Source organism: Peromyscus leucopus, chromosome 1 (assembly GCF_004664715.2).
Source record: "Peromyscus leucopus breed LL Stock chromosome 1, UCI_PerLeu_2.1, whole genome shotgun sequence".
In the NCBI taxonomy this organism is placed as follows: Eukaryota; Metazoa; Chordata; class Mammalia; order Rodentia; family Cricetidae; genus Peromyscus; species Peromyscus leucopus.
The window spans coordinates 14236333-14259850 of record NC_051063.1 but is presented as its reverse complement, the minus strand read 5'-3'; the positions used below and the strand labels follow the sequence as shown (position 1 = coordinate 14259850).

General features: G+C 37.4%; 1 protein-coding gene across 1 annotated transcript in view; it reads right to left on the bottom strand.

Annotated features, from left to right (window-relative positions):
* Nucleotides 1–293: 293 nt before the first annotated feature.
* Nucleotides 294–23518, bottom strand: part of Aldh1a1 (aldehyde dehydrogenase 1 family member A1) — a 122065-nt gene continuing 98840 nt past the window's right edge. Inside the window, exons 6-14 of the mRNA XM_028893773.2 lie at nt 22941–23002; nt 21251–21379; nt 19704–19817; nt 15306–15408; nt 13401–13585; nt 9371–9535; nt 7052–7209; nt 3171–3245; nt 294–877 (exon numbers count right to left, since the gene is read on the bottom strand). Of these exons, the coding sequence (XP_028749606.1) occupies nt 805–877; nt 3171–3245; nt 7052–7209; nt 9371–9535; nt 13401–13585; nt 15306–15408; nt 19704–19817; nt 21251–21379; nt 22941–23002 (1064 nt within the window). The 3' untranslated portion in view covers nt 294–804. The remainder of the gene's footprint in view (nt 878–3170; nt 3246–7051; nt 7210–9370; nt 9536–13400; nt 13586–15305; nt 15409–19703; nt 19818–21250; nt 21380–22940; nt 23003–23518) is intronic.

Sequence of the window (23518 nt, the reverse complement as noted above, 5' to 3'; positions counted from 1 at the left end):
TAAACCACCTCGAGGTAACAATTATTAAGTGTTATAGTGGCATAGCACATCTGCTCAGAACTTTGAAGGCATTCAGTATCAGTTACTAATCATGTCTGTCTCAACTCATCACTATTTCAAGGATTGTTCTGAAAAGTAAAATTTTTACTAACCCTTTGAGGAGCGGTAGATTGAACTTGTTGTTGTTGTTGTTTTGCATTGCATGTATTCACTCAATTTAATGCTTTTGACTGACCAGTAGAGTTTATCATCATAACCCAAACTTATACCAAAATAATCCCAGAGAAACAAAATCATGCAAGATTGCCTTTATTAAGCTTTACATTCTAATTCCAGCTAGGCATTTCATTTGACAAGTAGGCATGGCATTCTAGAAAACATTTCACAACACTTGGAGGGGATAACCACAGGGAACAGAGCAACTTACTCTGCAGTCAATATGCACGTTGAGTAATTCAAGGAGTCACTGAGGGACAGAGATTAAATCACAACTGGTCCTCTTCGCCAAGTAAATATTCTAAGCAAGTAGCCACAGTGGAAAGCACGTGATCATGACAGTCACAGAGAGCTTGTACCTAAATCTACCCTTTCAATCTAGGATATGAATTGGGGTCACATATTAGAAGGTTAATGATTCTTTCAGATTAAGCTACATGTTTTCTATGTGTGACATTAATACTGATGAATCACTTATGTTTAAGAAATCAATAGAAGAAAGAGTTAAAGGAGAACACCCCCTATACTGGTGACTATAGGAGATGTGTAGCCATTACTGAAGGGGTTCTCTTCACTCTGCTGTTTTCTTTATGAGTTCTTCTGAGAGATTTTCATTGCAACTGTCTTGAGCTCAGTGTATTCATAAATGCCATGCTCACCCCTAGAGAAGGAAGAAAAATTGCATATAAACAAAATTGAGTATTGCAGTGTAAACCAAATATAATCCCTGGTAATTTGGTGGAGTTTTCTATCTTTTGGATTGATTGTATATAATTTTAGGGAGAAAAGAAACTAAAGACTGTACTGATTCAGACTTTTGGGATTTTAGCAGAGGTGGGCTTTCTCTATTAATCAATTTCATATAATACATTCAGGAAACTTTTCTATTAACCCCAGGTGAACAGTAGCTGAGAGGAATCTATCTGTAGGTACCGTAGTTACTTTTAATCAGGGTTCTGCCCTGGACCAATTTTGGAAATTATGGTTTCTTTCCACCTGGTGGATGATTTGTCTAGGCAGATTGCACTCAGTTATTTTCTGCATTGTTTTGGCGAGAAGATAAAATTACACTCATAGGACCATTCTCAACATTATAATACCTATGCACACACAGGTTTGCAGAAGAGAAGGATCTTGGTCCTTCTTTACCAGCACTGTTCCTGAAACCCTTCTTCTCTGTATGAAGAGGATGTCTTATCCTCTCTAGAAACATGATCTTCTTACATTGATTATTCTGTGTAATTTTAAAGTTTTGAAAATGCCTCTGGAAGGTTTCAATGAGAATGTTTTTTTTCATAGTAACTAAAGGGTTTCAACTCAGCTCTCTAAATTCTTTTAAAAGATAGTATTTTAATAAGTGTTTTGTCTCAAAGAAGTAGATAATGTAACTCATGATTTTGATAAGTTTCCCATTATATTTAGAGCTGTAATTTCACTCAGCATTCAATGCAGAATCATATGTGTAATTGTGGTCACATTGAAGCTGACATTCTTAGTATCTTGTACATGTACAGTTTCTAAGACAGAACTCAGGATTGTCTACTTACAGTTCTTTTTTTTAGCTCAGAAAGTTTATGCCTCAATCCTTACTAGTTCTTTACTTTCCATCCCTTACTGGTTCTGTGCTTCTAAGTCCTCACTGCACACATTAAGTGGGCCTTTGTCACATGCTGCCGATTCTCACGCCCAGCTCTGGATGAGGTCTGGGACTGCATTTCCACTAAACTTCTACATGGTCTCAAGCTTGTTGTCACAGAACATGAAATACGTGAAAAAGTTTGAGTATCAGGCCATGTCTGCTTTCCCCTCTGTGCTGAGAAATTAACTTTAATAAAGTCTCAGGGACACTGATAGAGTTGACAAATACAATCAAGTAAAAGAAAAAAAATCATTCTAGTTCTTGTTTTAAACACAATATTTATGAATATCTCCTTGTTCCCATTTTTAGTAATTGACTGAAGAAAGCAATAACCTGTGAAGTACAGAGAGAGATTAAATCTGGAACATTCCCAAGTGAATTCAGTAATCAAATGTGAAGTGAGTAGGATTACAAAGTGCTAGATTTTTGCCACTTAACCTGTTCCAGTGCCAGACTGACCACAGATTCAGAAATCAAGGCTTGGGCTCCTTGGATTACCACTGAACACATGGGACATGCATATCCCTAATCTTGGCTCTTTGGGGCCCCTGTTTCCATCTGATTTAATTCTGTTTTTCTGCCCCCCTTCCTTTTTTATTTTTTATTTTTTCCTTTTTGAGACAGGATTTCACTGTGAAATCCTAGAGAGCCTGGGACTCACTATATAATCCTGGATGACCTGAATTCATTATATGGACCATGCTAGCTTTGAAATCACAGAGATCTGCCTGTTTCTGTCTCCCAAATACTTAGATTAAATAATAATCTACAATCTAATTCTTGGGGGGTCATTAGAGATAGTCATTTCAGTAATTCTTGGAGACATTTTACAGCAAATGCCTTGTTTAACACAGGTACTAGTTTTTTGGTAGACTTCACTAGAAGCATATTAGTTTGGGATAAGGCAACTTTAATTCATTTAAGGGCTATATTTAAATACCTAGAATGTTTTCACATTTATTCAAAAGAATCTCTAGACTACCAGTTTATCTTTTTAATTTCTGAAAAGTTTCCCAAATGGCTTATAGTCACTTATATCATAGGCAATCCTAAAAGCAGGCAACAATTCAGCTACCAAGGTGGGGTACTTAGCATGGTCCTTTATGGACAATCAGAGCTTAATAAAGTATATTCCTTCTGTTATAGTTTTTCTGCACTTTGGGAGTTCTTCCAAAATTTTAAATGTTATTCAGTAGTAAGAAACTCTAAGGAAGAATGCAGGCATACTTTACTTAAGATGGTGAAAATGGACTAGTTTCCTTGGAGTGATAATCCTTTTCACAAAAATATGTTTATAATACAAATTTTTACTCACAGTTCACGTCCATTTCCAGACATCTTAAATCCACCAAAGGGGCACTGGGCTGACAAGACCATATAGCAATTCACCCTTAAGCAAAGAAGAGAAGGACATTATAGATAATACTTAATTTACCCTGTAATTACAAAGTTAGAAATGAAAAGAATTAAAGGTCTTTTTAAAAACTCTATTATTCAGTATAATATACTGTGGTGATATTTTGTTTGTGCTCTAACTAATAAAGCTTGCCTGAAGATCAGAGGGCAAAGCTAGCCACTAGTTAGCCATAGAGGTTAGGTAGTAATGGCACACACCTTTAATCCAGCACTTGGAAGAAGGAAGCAGGAAAATCAGTTCAAGGCTACCCTGAGTTACATGAGATTGATCCTGTCTAAAAAAGTAACAGAGCCAGGCAGTGGAGGCTCATGCCTTTAATCCCAGCACATGGGATCTCATGCTTTTGATACCAGTACTTGGGAGGCAAATGCCTTTAATCTCAGCAAATAGGGAAGTGGAGACAGGAAGTGATGTGGCTGGACGGAGAGGGGAATATAAGGCGGGTAGAGACAGGAGCCTGCCCCCTTTCAGGCTGAGGATTTGGCCTGGTAAGTGGCTATGCCTTGCTCCTTTGTCTCTCTGATCTTTCAGCATTAACCCCTATATCTGACTCTAGGTTTTTATTAATCAAGACCAATTAGAATTTGCACTATAGTATATTTATTGGGATAAAAGAAAAAAAAAGCAGTGCTGTAATTTAGAATTCAGAAAGCAAATGTGTGTATTACCTAGAAACAAATAAATGGTACCACTGTAAGTGTGAAAAGTTGTGAAGCAAGATTCATCTGAATCACAACAGAAAGAAGAGCCAATGTGCCCTGAAAAAAAGTTGTCTGTTTTGCTGGAGGCTGGGATTTGTCTGCTGTTTCAGTAGGCAGCTTTATAATGCTTATGGACTTAACCAGGCTAAAATCAAGCTCCTTTAGCAGTTGCAATGAGTGTCATAATACACAGTCGGTTTCATTAATTGGTCGATATATTGATTACTCAAAAGTGTTGGCAGAAATTGGACCGAATTAGCATTTTAATAAGGTTTTATAAAAAAAAAAAATCAAGTGTTTCTATGGAGAAATGCGTTATAAAAGCATGCCTAGAATTAAAGAGCGGCTCAACAGAAGATCAAGGCAAGAGGGGAGAGGTGGCGACAGTGCCATTTGCAGGCTCTAAACAATTACTTTATGGAAATTATATTAGAGAAAGTGGCGTTTTATGGGGCTGTTGAATTCTGTCAGATGACGCAGAAAATATGCTATTTGAAGTACATGATACATAATAAGCCTTCAGTAAGTATAGGTGATGAACATATGTGATATGGTAACTCTGAATTTACTAGTGTGCTTATTATAGTAAAATATATATATTAATCAATAGTTATATTTACCATATGATAAAAGAATTTGATTGTTTTCAATAAGTATCAGAAAACATCATAATCAAAACAAGAAGCAGCAGACTCTGAAATGGTGCTTAATGCTAATTCTATAGTAATTATATATTCTAAAATAGTAGTATAATTACATGGAAGTTTAAAAAGTACTCTTTAAAAGAATTATACCCAGAATAAATCCCAAAATATATTGGGATGTTTGACTAATATCCTCTGTGATCAAAACATGTTACATGTATTTATTTTATTAATTAACTCATTCATTTATGTATTTGTGTAGTGGATGCATGAATACATTTTTCTATGCATGTGGGTGTACTTGGAGGCCAGAGGGAAACATTGGATATCTTCCACAATTGCAGTCTTAATTTTTTATTAATTAACTTTTTATTTCATTTATATCATAGTCAAGGGTAACATAAAATTCATGATTTGTTTTTTAAATTATTTTTTAATTAATTTTTTTGATAATTTTGTAATTTGTTTGAGAACTGTGTTCACATCATTTCTATCCTTCCTTCCAATCAATCTATCTTATAGAGCTTGTTTGGTGTTGTCATATGTGTATATGTGCCTGTTTGCATTTGGATAGCCTACTGGGGGGCTCTGCCCTGGAGAACACCTATTCTCCCTCAATCGTATTTTCTGCAACACAGTCACACTGAGACTGGAGTTCACGGATTCAGCTGGATTGGCTGGGCAGCAAATGCTCGGGAAACTCCTGCCTCTGTCTGCCCAGTAATGGGGTTACAGCCGTGCACCACAGCTTCTGGGTTTTTACATGGCTGCAGGGGATCTGAATGCAGGATTTTATGTTGGTCCATGAAGGACTCCGTAGCTGAGCCATTGCCCCAGACCCAGGTTATGTGCATGTAAGCTCTCAGCGGACACAGATTGGGCATCCCTTATCTGAAGTTCCAGAGACCATAAGTACTGCAGCTTTGAAGTTCTTCAGATTATGGAATATGTTCACATAGATTTCATTAGTTGAATATTCCTATTATTTTTATGGGCATGTGAGTGCCAGGTGTATGTACATATACCATGTGTGTACAGGTACCTGCAGAGGCCAAAAAAAATGTATCAGGTGGAACATCAGTTCCAGGTGGTTGTGAGTTGCCAAATCAAGTCCTGGGAGCTGAGCTTGGGTCCTCTGCAAGAGCAGGAAGTTCTCTTAATTGATGAGTCAACTCTCCAGCTCCATTCCCCTATTCTTGCAAAATTTATGTATGCATGTATGTATGTATGTATGTATTATGTGTATGTTTGTGTGTCTGACTGTAAGAGGACTTATTAGAGGGTGTAACGTTCTGGCTATCACTCTGTTGGTCATTGCATGGTCTTGATGAATTCCTTAACCTCAGCAAATTCCTGTTTTTTAACCACAGATACAGTTAATAAGTAGTTTTCAGGTAAGCTTAAATGATGAATAGAAGAAACATATTGCAACTTTGAGTTGATGGTGACTAATTAGTGACTCCCTTTGATAGAAGGAAAGATTTTTTCAAGCCATCAAGAGGGTAAAGAAATGCTTGGTTGTGTTTTTAGGATGCTTTTCAGTGTCTGATTTTCCTTAACTGCACTAGCTGAGAGAGTGGAAATAAACTTGTGCTATGGCCAGGACTGAGGGAAGGGAGGATTGATGAGGAAAGGGCTGCTGAGGAAACAGTCCAGGGTATAGAGTTGGCTGGGCAAAGCAGCAATTTGAGAGGCACAGCCTGAGAAGTATCTAAGTTAAACTACAAAAATCAAAGAACAGACTAGATCAAAAGTGAGAGAAAATTGCTTCACAAAATTTATTATGTTTTTCTAAAAAAAATGACATATCTAAAAAAAGAAAAATCCCAGAGTAAGATTGAATACCACTTTGCCTGGGATATAGACTCGTAATCCCAGTTACTGTTGAGCCTGAAATGGGAAGATGACAAGTTCAAGGCTAACTTGGACCAAAGAGTGAGTTCAAAGACAGACTCACCAACTCAATAAGTTAAAGTCTAACATTTTATATATATAATAAAGCTGGAGACAGGGCTGAGGGATTGAATACTTGCCTTGACTGTGCAAAGCACAAGGTCCAGAATTCATTGTGGAAAATAATAATGACAACAGCAACAACCATATGAACTTTCAGCATACATAAGGCACCAAAACATTATCTAACATAAATAAACTTGAAGGGAACAATTTTTTTCTTTTATCTCCATTGTTCAAAGTAGTGCCATATGCCTTGGAATTATCTAATAATTCTTACAATGTACAAAGTAACATCCATAAAATGTTTAACATGGGTAACTTGAAAGAGTTGGATGAAGTTAATTTGCACTAAAAAATAAGACAATTACTTTTCTAGTCACTCAGATAATTTTATGAAAATTCAAGCCTGGAGGAGGTCAACTCAGCCTGCCCATGTGGCTGATGCAGGAAGGGCACCCCTTTCTTCAGATGCACTTACCACACTACCCCAGCCTGAAGAGCAGAAGACATAGTTATGGCCTTGTCCAGGTCTTTTGTGAAGACTCCTGCTGCTAGGCCATAGGTAGTATTGTTTGCTCTCTTGATCACATCATCTACAGATTTAAACTTCATGATTTGTTGCACTGGTCCAAATATCTACAATGAATGAGACAAAAATAGGTTACCAGTATATTTTAAATACACTGCATATATTTCCCTAGAACCCATTATGCATTGACTAAGATATTGTTTCCCATGTCAGAACTACATGTGAGGACAAAAACAGATGGCCATGACCAGTGAACATGGAAACTTATTATGATCATGTGTGACATTCTCTGTGTAGGAGACACCAATCATCATGGCAGCATTTACTCTTACATGCAGTGACAGAGCTGCCTAGAATATAAGGACCAAACATCAAATCACTAAGTACATGACTTCTTTGGTAACATCTTACAACTTAACTCCACTTTTCATTTTTCAAGTTACTGCATAAAACAGTAAGACCAAGAAAACAGTCCTTTGCTCTAAGAGTAGCAAATAGACAATAATTGAGAACAATGTTTACCCTATAAATGCCAGCATTCATTGATTTAAGCATCAGCAATTGTACTCTATTTGCATCATTTTGTGTTTATAAATATTGTGTAATCTAGCACAGATTTTTATTCCTGTGTCACTCAATACTATAATACACCATTACCAAACAAAATGACTCATTACTAGAAGCCTAACTCTAGAACCACTCTATACTAAGTCAAGCCTAAGGTCCCTGGCAGTGACCATCATCACACTTGATTACTCCAGTATGAGCTAGTCTTTCATTTCTGCTGGAATCTAGTCAGTAAAGCTCCCAAACAATTCAGTCTGTATCTCACCCCACAAGTAAGAAGAAACAACTGGGTTTTCTCATAGATATTAAACTCCTGTATTTGATAGGATATTAATCAAAATTTAATGAAAGAGAGGTTTCTTGGAATGTTAGTATACTTTCCTGGGAAATATGAGCATGGTTGGGAAATGCTTAGAGATGTTAAATGGTTTTCTGGTCCTGAGTCTATTTGAGTGATACGGGGTAGTTAATGGCAACTCCCCGAAGGATGGGGCAGATCCTGGGATTCTAAATTCTTTCATGACCATGTAACTGTAAAGCAAAACAGTGTGAACACTGTAAATGGGAAACAACTGGAGCAGGACTATAGGAGTTGTAGCAACTTAACTGACACAGTATAGGCTCTGGGCTCCTATTTTGAAGCAGCAAATGAGCTGTTCTAGTGAGCACATTATAGGGACATAATAAATGCTTCCATGAATGAATATGATTTCTGCTTTATTGTCCTTCTTACCTATGTTAATCAAGGTCTACAAGAACAACAGCTCTAATCAAAGAAAGTATAGGCCAATAAGTGCAGAAATTCAAATGCAGTTGAGGAGTGAATTGATGCAAACAATCTAAGTATGCAGGATGATCCACACATATGCATTTTATTTCTGTTTTATTTATTTATTTATTTATTTATTTATTTATTTATTTATTTATTTTCTCTTCTTGCAAAGCTGAATCTTCCTCTTTTCTCATTATTTGCTGATATTGTGGAGGTAAAGAAAATAACCTTTCCATCTTCTGTCATATCAGGGACATGAGTATAAATTCATTGAATAGGGAAATTATGATTCTGTATAGTTGAGTCACTGTATCTTCTCATTGTAGTGTAGCACATAACACTTTCATTGTTTAAGGCAAATGCTCATAATGCTCATATTTCTGCATATAGTAAAAACCTTCATAATCAAGATGTATATTACTATTTCAATTGCACACTAGTTCATTTTAGTTATATGTAGTTTATCTGGTTACCATATTTATTGGGCCTAGGTAGGCTGTGCTCCCCAGAACTCACCTCCACTTCTCCTACAAAGCCAGTCCACTCTGTCTCTGTGAGGTTGACTTTATGGCTTTTGTATAACTGAGATCATTCAGTGTATGTTGTTCAGTGCCTGGCATATGTAACACAACATGTGCACATTTATTCCTATTTTTACAAATGACAGGGTCCTTTCCCATTCCTTTAAGGCTGTGAATGGAGCACCTATAAAAGCCCCTGTGGACTTTGTTCTGTGTTTAATACAAACTATTTGTAGGCCCATTGGATTCCTCATTGATTAATTAGTCTTTATAACAAATTACTTAAGACTTTATCATCAAACATTTTAGGGAAATTCTATTCAAGGAGCTGAGACTTTTAGGGGCACACACAGGTTAAACACAGAAGAATATAGTAATCCCAGAAACAGAACCACATGGAAGCATTACCTCCTCTTTGGCAATGCGCATCTCATCAGTAACATTGGAGAAGACTGTGGGCTGGACGAAGAAGCCTTTATTCCCCCAACGTCCACCACCACACTCCAGTTTGGCTCCTTCTTTCTTCCCACTCTCAATGAGATCAAGTATTTTATCATGTTGTTCCTTGTCAATCTAATCAAAAGAAATCACAAGGAGAAGGGAAATAAATGAAAATCATTAAATCGGTGATTTTCAACCTATGGCTCACAATCATTGGACAACACATATTTCTGATAGTCTTAGGAAACCATAGCTACAAATTTATTTTGATTGCTACTTCATAACTGCAATTTTGCTGCTAAGCAGTGTCTCAGTTCTTCAGACCAGCAGAAATATGCATTTTCTGATGGTCATGACCCACAGGTTGCAAATTGCCACATTAAATGATACCAATATTCAGGATACTCTTTTATGTCTGTCAGTTCAGCAGAGGTTCAGTTCATTCTCGTCATTCTTGAGTGTGTTTTTCCTCTGAATTTCTTAGGACAGACAGCTTAAGGGTTTGTAAACTTAGTACATTTACTAAGCACAGTAACTGGCAAAGTAGAAATATATGAAGCTTTTACATAGCTGTCATTTATTTAGCTTGGAAGAAGTTTGTTAATGATTTAGCACATATGCCTGGAAACTTTGTCCTTACTGAGATAAAGATAGGAAATGGAGGGCTTTGATTCAGGTCCAGTGGCTATGTCACTTGAGAAGCAGATACTTTTGCCTGTAGGAGGCCCTTATTCTTCAGAGATGGGTTCTGCCTATCTTGGGTCATTCTACTAGTCTGGCTACCCTTTCATACCACGTATGACCACAGGTTGGGGGTCTTGCTCCATTCAATGCAGTAAGTTGCATCCCATTTTCTAACAAGAAATGGTTACCAATGTCCTGCTCCATTAAATGGACCATGTCTAAGTAATATGATAGTTATCACAGAAGTATCATGCTTTAAATACTATTTTGTATAAGAAAGAATTAAAAAGAGATCAAATTTTTGGTTGGCAGTATCAGAAGCACTGAACACTCAACCCACTTGCTGAGACATGTGGGTTTCTTATTACCTTAATTTTCACAGTAGGGGGAGTTGAATTATTGAGTAAATCTTGTATTCACAATCATTGGTGCAAATAGTCTACCTGAGGCGTGACTAGGCTCACTTCAATGGAACAATTAGAGATCAAGGGACTAAAAAGAGAGGGTCAGATTTGGGAATGGTTTATTTTCTGTCTTGAGTTGACAACTGACAGTCTTTACATTGTTGGACTCTGCCAATCTTGCAGCATTCAAAGGATCAGAAAAGCTTGTATGATGTGCTTTCTAACTGTATTTAACTCAGCTTCTACAGTTAGTTAGAGTAAATGCTAGCTACCATCTGTTACTAATTGAGAAAAGTTGGCATAGTATTTGTCAACTTGTTGATCCAAAATCTTTAGTATGCAATACTCAAAAGAACATCCCTCAAAGATAATCTCTTGATTTGTAGTCTATTGTGGAATCCCAGGGGTTGGTTTAAAAGTCAAAACACTGACATTACTACATACTGAATAATTATAGCCAGGCTAAGTTGTTATGTAGATATGTCTAACTGAGATATTCTGGAGTTGGAGTACAGTCAGGGATACTTTAATTCCATGAAAATCTCTGTTCTATTCTCAGAATTTTATCAGTATATGTCCTGAAAAATAACTATTTTCAGTTCTTTTTCAAGATGTATTTCCCAACTCACAGTGCTTCTCTGTCTTTGACTAAAGAATACTCCTAGGGAATCTGGTCCTTGAATATTTGCTTCAGAAAGAGGAAACACTGAGGTATATCATAATAGATCATGGAACTAATAATAGTACTCAGTTAATCAGAACAGTCTACAAATTGATAAATAACATGATGATGCTATAATGGTGGTAAAATATATGCTTTGATTGTTTGACTGTGAGGATTTTCTGATTCCTTAGGTTTTATGGGTTGGAAAATCATATAAACCAAAAAGATACAAGTTCATCTCTGGAAACCATATATTCAGACCTATATATTTAGAAAGAGAAGTCATCACAACAAAAATATTAAGAATTACATCTTTTTTTTAACTATCAGATCAACTCAAATAGGGATTTGAGAATTAGCAATCATAAAAATCACCAATTACCTTTATATACTTATTCAAATCAATGATAAAAATTATATAATGAGCCCGAGACAATGCAGATAATTCCTTCACTTACCAGTTATCTTGGGGTACTACTTTTGTCATATGTATTTCCTACATGGGTACTTTGACTAAGAAGAAATGCTAAGAGCTTCTTCCAAGTTATCTATATGATAAATTGTAAGATACCACTGACCATGTCCTCTTTGGATTTATGGCTTTTTCTTTTTTTTTTTTTTTTTTCGAGACAGGGTTTCTCTGCGTAGCTTTGCGCCTTTCCTGGAGCTCACTTGGTAGCCCAGGCTGGCCTCGAACTCACAGAGATCCGCCTGCCTCTGCCTCCCAAGTGCTGGGATTAAAGGCGTGCGCCACCACCGCCCGGCAATTTATGGCTTTTTCAAGGTCCTCTCTCGACAGGGCTTTTTCAAGGTCCTCTCTCGACGGATAGCTAGTAGCAATGTCCCCTAAGTTTTTTCCTAATTGAATTTGGTTCATAGCTATTAAATAAGTCAAGAACGAAGTTTTGTTCCAACTCAATAGTGGGAAACAGTGTATCATAGTTAATGTGAAAGAAAAAACAGCTCCAAGGTCAATGTCCAGTTGCTAGAGCACAGCTCTCAGGAACAGCTCTACTGACTCTTGGGGATAAGAAGCTCATTGTTGTGATGTTTTCCTGTTCACTGTTGGATGTTCAACAGAGTCCCTTCTTCTGTTCACCAAATGTGAATAGATCCTGCTGGGGATGTCTTTCTGTATGCTGTGAATGTACGTTGTTCTGATTTGGTTGATAAGTAAAATGCTGATTGGCCAGTAGGCAGGCAAGAAGTATAGAATAGGCAGGATAAACAGAGAGGAGAATTCTGGGAACAGGAAGGCTAAGCCAGGAGTCACCAGCCAGACACAGCAAGAGGTGAAGGCAGAAGAACTAAGAAAAGGTACCAAGCCACATGGCTAAACATAAATAAGAATTATGGGTTAGTTTAAATGTAAGAGCTAGTCAGTGGTAGGCCTGAGCTAATGGTTGAGCAGTTTTAATATAAACCTCTGTGTGTTTACTTGGGTCCAAGTGGCTGCAGGACTGGCAGGTGAAAGAGATTTGTCCTGACCATGGGCCATGTGGGACACAGGAAAACTTCAGCTACAAGATCCTCTTCACCTTGTTGTGACAACTTAATCTGTGTTCAGATAAGGTCAGTGTCCTTAGTGTGGGAGGTGGGCACACAACTGCCTCAGGTTGAGGATCACTGTTTTAAAAGAAGGATCCAGAGGCAGGAGTGAATTCAGAATCAAAGATCCAAATATTTGAGCAGAGCAGACCATAACAGAGTATAAACAAAAGCTGTGCAAGATGAAAAGGTTACATTGGGTGAGAGAGAGACAAAGACATTCATATTTACAGTGGATCTAACTACACAGAAGAAACTCAGAGCCACCCCCCCCCACCCCCCCCCCCCCCAGAGAATGCCTGGGTTTTGATAACTATAGGGAGAAGCTTCTCTGAAGCCCAGAAGCCAGGATCTTCAAGAACACTTATGATATCATTACATTAAAGAAACTGAGGCCCCTGCAGAGGGTTCAGGAGTACTCGACTGCTTATACTTGTGGAATGGTTGCTGAAGTAAAAGATTGATTTTGAAGGAGAAATTAGAAATTATTTCTAGACATATAAAAAATTTTACCAACACAAAATTAGAATAATTTCTTTACTATTGGGAATTAGCCTCTTTTTATTTGAGATCAGACTAATAATAGCCACTAGGAAAATGCATAGCTAAAAGGTAAAGTAAACTCTATCAAAATTATCTAAGTGATTCTTTATTCTTATATTGGAAATGCTTGTCTATTTTTAGGATTTATACTTGCCTGAGGGCCTTGATTTATTCCTGAGTTCAGAGGATTTCCAAGAACATATTTCTTAGCTCGCTCAACACTTCTTCTCACAAACTCATCATAAACTGACTCCTCAACAAAAATCCTGGATGCTGCTACACAACATTGGCCTTGATGGTAGAACACTCCATTGTGTGCAAACTCAACAGCAATGTCCACTGCAAAGGAAACATTCACATTAGAGAAGAAATATTTTCTAATGCATACACATGTGCACACACACACTAAAGAGATGGCGGAGTGGTAATAAGCACTTGGAACTCTTCTAATGTACTGGAGTTGAGTTCCCAGTGTCCATGAGGGATGGGTCTCAGTCTCCTGTGGCTATTTCCTCAGGACCTCTGAACCCCTCTTCTGGCCTTTGGAGGCACTCACACTCATCCGTACATGCCCCCTCACCCCCCATGATACATCATCTAAATCAAAATAAAATTTTAAAATCTATATTTTTCTCAGATGAAAAATGGTGATATGGTAAAAAAGAAGAATCACCAGATAGACACAGATTCAACATATTTTACTTCTTAGAAGCCAGATGACAAAATAATCTTGGTGATCTTTTTATTTACAATGAAATAATAACAAAAAGAACATGGAAAAAGATGCTAGTACAGCATAAACACAGCCCTTACTAAGAATAGAGATTGGATTTTAAGAACAAACAGCAATGCAAATAATTTTATAACTCTTTCTAAGGATTGAGCTATTTCTGATTACTTTCAGATTCAGGTTCTAACTAGATACAAAAAAAAAAAAAATGAAAAATGAACTACCTGTAGCCTTAAATAATTTCAAGGCATTTATATACTTTGGTCAATGGGAAAATTTATCTTTCTGAAAATAACAATAAAAACCTATTAGCATTCAGAACCATCACTCACCATATGGATTTTCCTCTAGCAAAACACTTCCAATCTGTCTAAAGCCTGTGTCATACATGCCTATAAATTCACTGTTTAGTTTATGTGGTACAGTGTGCCTAGAGATTTTATTAGAATACTGTTGGCTCTAACAAAAAAAGGGTGTGTGTATGTGTGTGAATTTTTTAAATGAAAAATATTCTATTCAATATTATAGAAGTGGGATGTCAATCTGTGATCCGATAGTAACTGCTTCAGTTATAGTAAGGAGAGTTTAGAGAGTGATAAACTAGGGACCTTGTGGTGTGTTGACTAGCAACCAGGAAGTAAGCTCTAAAATCTCCAATGAGGATCACAACATTGACAATAACAAATTTCATGCACTATTTGTGTTTATAATCTCATTGTAATTATGCAACCATTGAAGAAAAAAGAAAAGAAATGTTTGACCATGAATTTCAGTGAAATTACTCCTACATAAGAAGTAACCTGAGGATTTCATTTGTTAGTTTGTAATTTTATGGATGTGGTCACATACTAATGATAACATATTTCAATTTTACTAACATTAACTGGAAAAAAAGAGAAATTATTTAAACAGGTTTAATATTATTTATTCTTCTAATAAATGATCCTGAGTGAAGGCAGAAAGCAAATATGAAATTTCTGACAGCTATACTCTTTTTGGCTCCAAATGTCTCAAATATCTCATATCCTCAACACAATTAAAGATTGAAAGATATGGAATTATCAAAATCACATCGCAGACCCTAGACACAGTCCATTTATACTGCCTCAGATTGACACTGGGAAGTAGCAAGCTATTCCAACCCAGGACAAAATCTTACCTTTGTTTATCTAATGTATAGAACAATTTAAAAGGTTTCCAGAGTCACAACAGATTCTACTTAATTCCTTACACCTTGAGACGAAGTCACTTTTGAGACTCGAGGTGACTGTGACATTATCAGGCATCAAGAGGAAGAAGGTGAGATGCTAACAAGGGACTTGTACTCACAGTCAGCATCTGCAAACACAATGCAAGGACTCTTTCCCCCAAGCTCCAGGGTGACCCTCTTCAGATTGCTTTTCCCTGCAGCTTCTTTGATTAATTTGCCAACCTGAAATCAAACATCACAGAGGAGGAAGATGAGTTTGTTTCCGTGTAGATAGGTTCATTTAATACTTTCCACTTACAGGACATTTGCACCACCATTTAATTTTATTTAGAAGAAACATGAAATGGTGTTGCTCATGATCTGGCACCTTCAGGTGTAAAAGCCTCTGCCATCAAGTCTGCAAATGTGAGGCAAGTCAGAAAATGCTCAGGGACAGGGGAGTAGACACAGCAACTGTGAGAGCTGACTTCCACGTGTGGGCTGTTAAGAGTTTACTTTTCATTTTCATCAGAACTTCTACTCTGTATTTTATCAGAAAGACCCTGAAATACCTCTAGTATTGACTTCTCTTCCCTCTGGTGACTTTTAGAGAGCTCATTTTTCCTTTCTTTGGGCTCATCTCTTAGCACAGGTTCTCTTTGAGCTCTTCTCTGAGAACTCTAGATGGGCATGATTCTTTTTCCCTGGTCTCCCAAAGAAGCACATTAAAAGGCACCTGGAATACCCTAAATGGTTTCATACATACCTGCAAAGAATTTCCCAACAGACTGCCATTTTCTACATCCCTGTGCATTTATCACAGTATGCTAGTTGTTAATAGATCTCGGTACCCATCCCCCCTTGCCTTCTTAGGTGCTGTGCTCTTGTTTCTCCTACACATATCACTCACTCTACACAGTAGACATAGAAGAAAAGATACTGGCTCTGAGCTCCGTGTGCCTCCTGCCCTTAGTTGGAATCCTGCCATTCTGGTTTCTTCCTTACCTAGTTCCTTCATCTACAAAAAGTCATTGATTTTATTTTTATTTTACTTTCTGTTTTTGGATTCTTTCAATTGAAAGTTATTTTCTAAACAATAGTTTTTGCTTTCCATCTCTAAATCCAGCTTTTACAATGATGTGTAGTTCATTATGAACACCACAACCACATTCTGCTGAAAAGATCTTTCCCCTGGTATCTTGAGGTTCCCATTATATTCTGCTTCTTTAACTCCCTGTGTTCCTTGTACTGTTCTACATGTTGGATTTTAATGGAACATTATTATTGCAACAGAATGTAGAGAGCATTTCTGTGCGGATACTGCATTTCAATTGTGCATTACAGAAAAGATAATAATTCTACTAAGATTTTCATAGTATTAGTAATATTATAAGTCTAAATTTAATTCCTGAGCTTAGATGAATAGAAATAAACAAAAACCAGTCATGTCTTGGGGAAGCCCTACCTGAAATTTCCCTTCCCCAAATCTTTTCACACTACAGTCTTCCTTTTTGTCCTTTACTTGATATCTGACCGTGTGTCCCTGTATAGCTCAGCCTGGCTTCAAACTTGTGCTCCTCCTGCTTTGCTTCCCAAGGGGTGGGGTGTGTGTGCCACCATGCTGAGTCTCTGTGGCACAGTCTTTGTGACTATTTTCATTTAAGACATTTCCATTTTCTATATAACAAATTTTATCTTTTTGGAGTTCCCTAATCAGTTTAGTAGCTCGCATAGCTAACTTTTGTCTTGGTTTGTGGCGTAAGACCAGAAGAAAATTTCTAAAGTTACATGTGGCAAAAGAATGAATAGAAAAACTGGTTAGAAATATGAGGGAGGAATAAGGATTTTGTATATGTTGCACATTCAGGTAGACAATTTGAAGCTTGTTTGAATTTTCCCAGAAAACAAGCATGTAATTTTTATCTCATGATTTCATCCCTTTACTTCAAAAAAAGTAAAATTTTGTTTTCCCAAAGAAGACAATGAGAAAGGCAACAATCCAAACTGGTCATCTTCTTGTTCCATTCCGTGTGAAGCAGAGGTGACCAATGTTTGGGAAAATGTGTCTTAAACAGTGTGGCTACAGTTCTTCTTAACAATGAATTATTTAAAATTCTTAATATTTAAATTATATTAAAGTTTTTGTGAGACTGTTTTATTATTGTGACCACAAGAGCAATCTATCATTTCCTCTGGATTAAACATGGACCAGAACCTTTAGTATAAGTCAGGTAACAAGCCTCAAGAAAAAACGAATAAACAAGCTTCCACAGAGCATTTGTGTTGGACTAGTGCTATGTTTTCTCTCATTGTGGCTTCTAAAATCATGTTGCTAGCATTTTGTTATTTAGAAGTAGTTGTACACCATTCTGTGGCTAACCCTGAACAAAAGAGTCTGTGAGACTAGCTAGACAAGAGGAAGAGATAAAGCCACAAGGACACACATGCTCATGATTATAAATCTCGGACTGTGGGAACACAGAGGGAAAGATTGTTTAATTCATGATTTTCTTAGAACTTCAGATAGGAGCAGCAAGACAGTGTGGGAACACTGGGGAGTCGGATGAGAGGAACAGATTCCCAAAACAAACCCAAACCTGGGAAAATGACAGTGGCCAGGACATTTTCTGAGTTCTCAGAGGGGTGCTAAATGTCTTAGTCTACAGGCTCTCAGGTTTTTTTTTTTTTTTTTTTTTTTTTTTTTTTCATTACATAAAACTGAGAAAAGCAGATATTGCAGCCTGTTTTTCAAATAAAGTCAAATTTGGCAAAGATACCTAACATTTTTGAGGTATAGTACTTAGAGAGTTAGATTGGGATTTGAGCCCAGATGCTGCCTTATCTCCTAATTTACATGTTTATTTTGGTGCATGACTCAGGATCAGTTACAACAACTGAGCACTCATGCTACATCTGAGGTCAGGACCAGAAGCCTTCAACACAGATGGACTGGAGAAGTCAGCATAGGATTTGGACCCAGAAATGAACATGGGTTCCCCATGGTAGGGCGTGGGAAATCCCAAGATTTTATCTGCTTGGCTTTTCCTTCTCTGATAGGATATCAACCTACATCATCACCATTACAGACTCATGCTTTAGACATCCTCACATCTTTTTACCCCACAGGAAATCCTTAATATAGCATTTTTTTAAAGCCATATCTCAGTCACAGATTTTTCCCCATATACTATTTTTATATTGTCCATGAAAAACAAAGAAAACATGTTCTAGAAGGCCACAAATAGGGTAAAAATAGAAATTAATGTTTATCAATTCAACTCTCTGTGAAGTTTCATAAAATATTGAAGCAACTAACTGTGATCATAAGAAAATCAAATTAATCTCAGCTCATTCTAAAGAATGTTCTTCTTGCTTCTCAGTCCTCGAGCAGTTAAAACAGAAACAATTCCTCAAGACCCCCAGGAAGTTCTGGCACCCATTTAGCTTCAGGTGAGTTTTCCTTTCCTTCATATCCTGTAAATACCTGTTCACCTCCTCCATCCTATTTATTTTTGTAGATGTTGGCTGCTTTGTAAGGTATATTCTTGTTCACTTTTTATCAACACCGATGAGGCATGCAGTGTCTTTTCTGTTGAATAACTAATAATGTGGTAGATGACCAAGTAGGGTGACTCAAACATGACTTTGCTTAAAAGAGCATAATTTCTACATGTTTTGTTTATAATATAGAGTCATGCAATATCCAGAAATATATCTTCTAAGCCTGTTTCTCATCCTCCACCTGCCACATCTAATAGTGTTTGGGGGCTGATTCCTGGTTTTCAACTGTGTGCCAATTCATGGTGAAAACAAGCACACAGAACACAGGTTCTTCAACAGAAACATTGAAGGAAATGAAATTTGTCTCCCTCTCAGGGTATGATGTATAGACAGTCCCAAGTAAGATGATAAGGATGAGATTCTACTATTTAATTTTCTTAATCTAGTGGTTGTACTTACATTCACTCATATAAATCACTGTGGTCGAACTAATATATATATACATACACACACATACACAAACACACACACACACACACACACACACACACACACACACACACATATATATATATATATATATATATATATATATAAAATACTTTACCATTCATCTGACAGGCTCAGAGACTATATTCTTCTTCCTTCCTTTCTTTTCTTTTCTTTTCTTTTTTCTTTTTTTTTTTTTTTTTTGAGACAGGGTTTCTCTGTGTAGCTTTGTGCCTTTCCTGGAACTCACTCTGTAGTCCAGGATGGCTGTGAACTCACAGAGATCCACCTGCCTCTGCCTCCCAAGTGCTGGGATTAAAGGCATGGGCCACCACTGCCTGGCTCAGAGACTATATTTCTAAGAGATAGTAAAAAACACATTGAAAACTGTCTTCTATCCTAAATTCATCCACTTGTACTTGATAAATATATTTCAAGGATAGAATAGCAAACCATTGAGGCCACTTTTAAGAAGTGTTGGCTGAGAAACAGCTGTGGAGTGCCTACTTTTTTTCCTTAGAGATGAGGCATTTGGAGATTGACACTACCTGTGTTGATCCTGTGAAGGCCACCTTGTCAATGTCCATGTGAGAGGAGATGGCTGCCCCTGCAGTTGGCCCATAACCAGGGACAATGTTCACCACGCCAGGAGGAAACCCTGCCTGCAAGTTAAGAGGCAAGCAGTCAACAGATGAAGAATTTAATTTGTTACACAGATGAGCACATGACAGAAGCTGTTTCCTTATTCTAACCCTATGAATTTTTCTACCAAGAAAATTTCACTTAAATATTTGGGTTTTTTCAAGACAGGGTTTCTCCGTGTAGTTTTGGTGCCTGTCCTGGATCTCTATCTGTAGACCAGGCTGGCCTCAAACTCTCAGAGATCTGCCTGCCTCTGCCTCCCAAGTGCTGGGATTAAAGGCGTGTGCCGCCACCACCTGGCTAAATATTTGTTCTTTATTATTACTGCTTCTTTTCTTTTTCCATATGAAAATGTACTCAACAGTGATATTATTGAGAAACACTTTCTCCCAAATCCAAATATTTCATCAATGGATTGTAGCTCCAATGATTAGCTCTACCAAATGATAGAAGGGAGAACTCATTGAGAAAGGATCCAGAAAAGTATGATAAAGTGTATATATAGAAAGAAGGCATTCAGTATCATCAACAAAGATAAAAATCTAAAGAGTGGTCACATTTTCAGCTTTCCACTGTTGACTTCCCAGGCAGAGCAGCTAAGTTACAAACCCCTAGAGGTATCGTTTAATCAGTCAAACATCACATAAGCAAAGCCTCTCTTCTCAGGATGATAGTGCAGAGTGATTCCTACCCCACTGAAAGCAACTAAGACAGAGTCACTAATTTGATGGACATATGACAATTTCAAGATATTTGCATCAAAATGCCCCATTTTGACAAAATGTTGTCCATTTTAATTTAAAATGAAAAATATCTTGAAGACATTGTTTCAGATTTCAAAATTCTAGGTTGCCCTTTTGAGTTTTTGGTAGGATATTAAGGCCCCAAACCAGTAAGTTGTTTTCAAAGGGTGAAATCACACATTTTGGTTAGTTAAATATAAGTGTCAAGTATTCTTTGCACTTTGAACAGGAAAGAAAATGAAAATGAAGATATGATAGACAAGTGACCATGAACAGGTATACGTATTCTTTGCATAATATGGCCCAATATTACAGCAAGTGTTTTGGCACAGTGGCCTCTTCAGCCATATTCAAACTAAAATAACTGTAGGAATTCACAGAAGCAAGCAGGCCAGTTATAAGTGCAGCCGTGGCAGCAAATATTTCAGCAAGTGAAAGAATGTTGTATTTCCTCGGGAATTATGTTCACGAGACTTGAACAACAGAGGTAATGGGTTACAAGGTGACTCGCTAGAAGCCTCTGTCATTATTTAGGTGGAGACAAGATTGTGCTGGCTGACAGAAGTCCCAGCCTGTAGTCCTGCCGCTTTCATCTGCATGACTGGGCAGGAGCCATGTGTGAACAATGACGCTCACAGCAGTGCAGATGAGGCCTGTAAGGTAAACAGGGGACTCTAATTTGCCTGCATGTTTAGACTCTGGAGACTCACCTCTTTTATTAAAGACGCCATGTGAAGAGCAGTGAGAGGAGTTTGCTCTGCTGGCTTGACAATCACGGTGTTCCCACAGCTAAGGGCAGGGCCTATCTTCCAAATGAGCATGACCAATGGGAAATTCCACTAGAGAGCAAAATTGAACAATGGACTCTTTACATTGTTTCAAACCACAGTTTCTAAAACAACCTGCCCTGATAGATGTGGAATAAAAAACTCTAAGTTCTGTGTAAGTATCTGGCACATCTCACTTAGGTTTATTGCTAAAAGCAACTAGTAAATGATAAATGTTCTGAACTAACCATATACAAAACACTCTCAAATTTATAGTCAAGTCTTATTATTTTGAATTTTTATTCTACAAGGAAGACATTCTTTTATGTTTTTCTATATAATTAAGCATGTCAAAGGTTACAGATGGTTTAAAAGACATGACATTCTCTCCCTATATCTTCCTAGGGCACATTTAATTGAATTTACTCAATTATAATATCTTTTAGTATATATAGTGCCTAGGAGACTTCATTTTTACATTTTTGGATCCTAGAGATTGAAACCAGGCCATGGGCACACTGAATATGTTTTCCACAACACAGAGCTGTGCTTAGCCCAAGATAAACAATATTGTTAAAGACAAAGAAGTTCACATCCAGTGGGTGAATTCTTGAGTTTGGATCTCAGCAAACCCACAGGCCATGTCTCTATGTAATGCATTTACCACCTGTGAGTCCTGAAAACTCTCTACTCTAGATAATGTCTTCAGGATTAATCGAGAAATCCAGGGCTGTGGCAAAGCACATACCTGTCTAACGTGTGAGGCCCAGGGTTAGATCCCCAGAACAAGAGAACAAAACAGGGGAAGTAATGCATAAATTAACCAGTAGTCCAATAGAGTGGTGTAGCTGTGTCTGTGTGTTTTTTAAAGCCTTTGAAATACTAAACAGTTCAATGAAATACATTGATATGTTCAATCATACTAAACAGGAGTCACTGTCATTCCAAAAACTTTGGGACACTTCACTGTTCTTGACTTTTCTTCTTAAACTATGTCAGCTGTGTCTGACTAGTGTCCTGTGTTAATCTTGGAGGAAATCTGGTCACATCCAGTACATGATTTTTTGGCAGAAGAATTTTGAGCACCCAAACTTTGCTATTTAAAGGTACAATGCAGGCCACGCACTCTTCCAGTTGTCATGGAGATTATTACTTCCATTTAAATCAAAAGATATTTTCCAAGACTTGAACAGTCTTGCTGTAGTTACTGTCCACTGTGGAAAGTCTCAAGGAGGAGACAGAAGTCCTGGGAGTACTGGGCCATGCTGTGTCCCACTGAAATGTCCCAGCACAGATGAACCATGACAACCTTTGCCATATACTTACAAAGCAAAGCTCTTGAAACCAAAACATAGCACAATTTCCAAAACAACCGATGCAATAAACACTTAGGGCTTATTAGGCAACATTAAAACACTCTCAAAGGGTACAACAATGTATTAAGGGTTTTCTGGACTAGCTAGCTCATATCTAAGAAGCTCAGTTACAGGAATATGTGCTTCAGGTCATCATGCTTACTGAATTTACTTCACACATAACCACCACATAAGTTTCACTGGTGTGGTAATGGGTTTCAGATCAAATGGAATTACAGCTTTCTCTCCCCCATTGGGAGTCATGAAGGAGAACTTACAGGGATGATTTGGCCACACACCCCAATAGGTTCACGTCTTGTATAAGTGAAAATATCTCCATCTGAAAAACAGAGCAGACACACCGTTCATTAAAGGCAAATGTGGGATACACCCATGGCAGGATGATGTGAGATTGATATGAGAGGAGCCCCACAGTGAATAGCAAAGGGAAACAAAATATCCTCTCTACAAGGTTAATAACATAAACGATGGAGCCCTCAAACAGCAATTTGAATTTAAAGACTGAGATACATGAAAATAAGTGACAAGATGGGGAAAGATTTAACAGGCAGTTAGCTCTCTCTATTCCTTGTATTCCAAGATGGTTGCCTTCTATATCACCCTTGTTCACAGAGTGATGCTGAAAGGAGCTGGGAGGTGAGGGCCTCTCTGGGTAAGGGCAGAGACACATGCAAATGTTTCCAGCATCTCAAATCTCCCAGGAGCACCAAATTTGAAATGGTAAATGATTTAAAATAGTAAAATATCTCCACAGAGTAAGCAGTTTTTCTACGGAGTTGGAATAGCTGGTTTTCCGTTTGCCTATCAAACACAAATGCAGTGTTTTTCAGTCAAA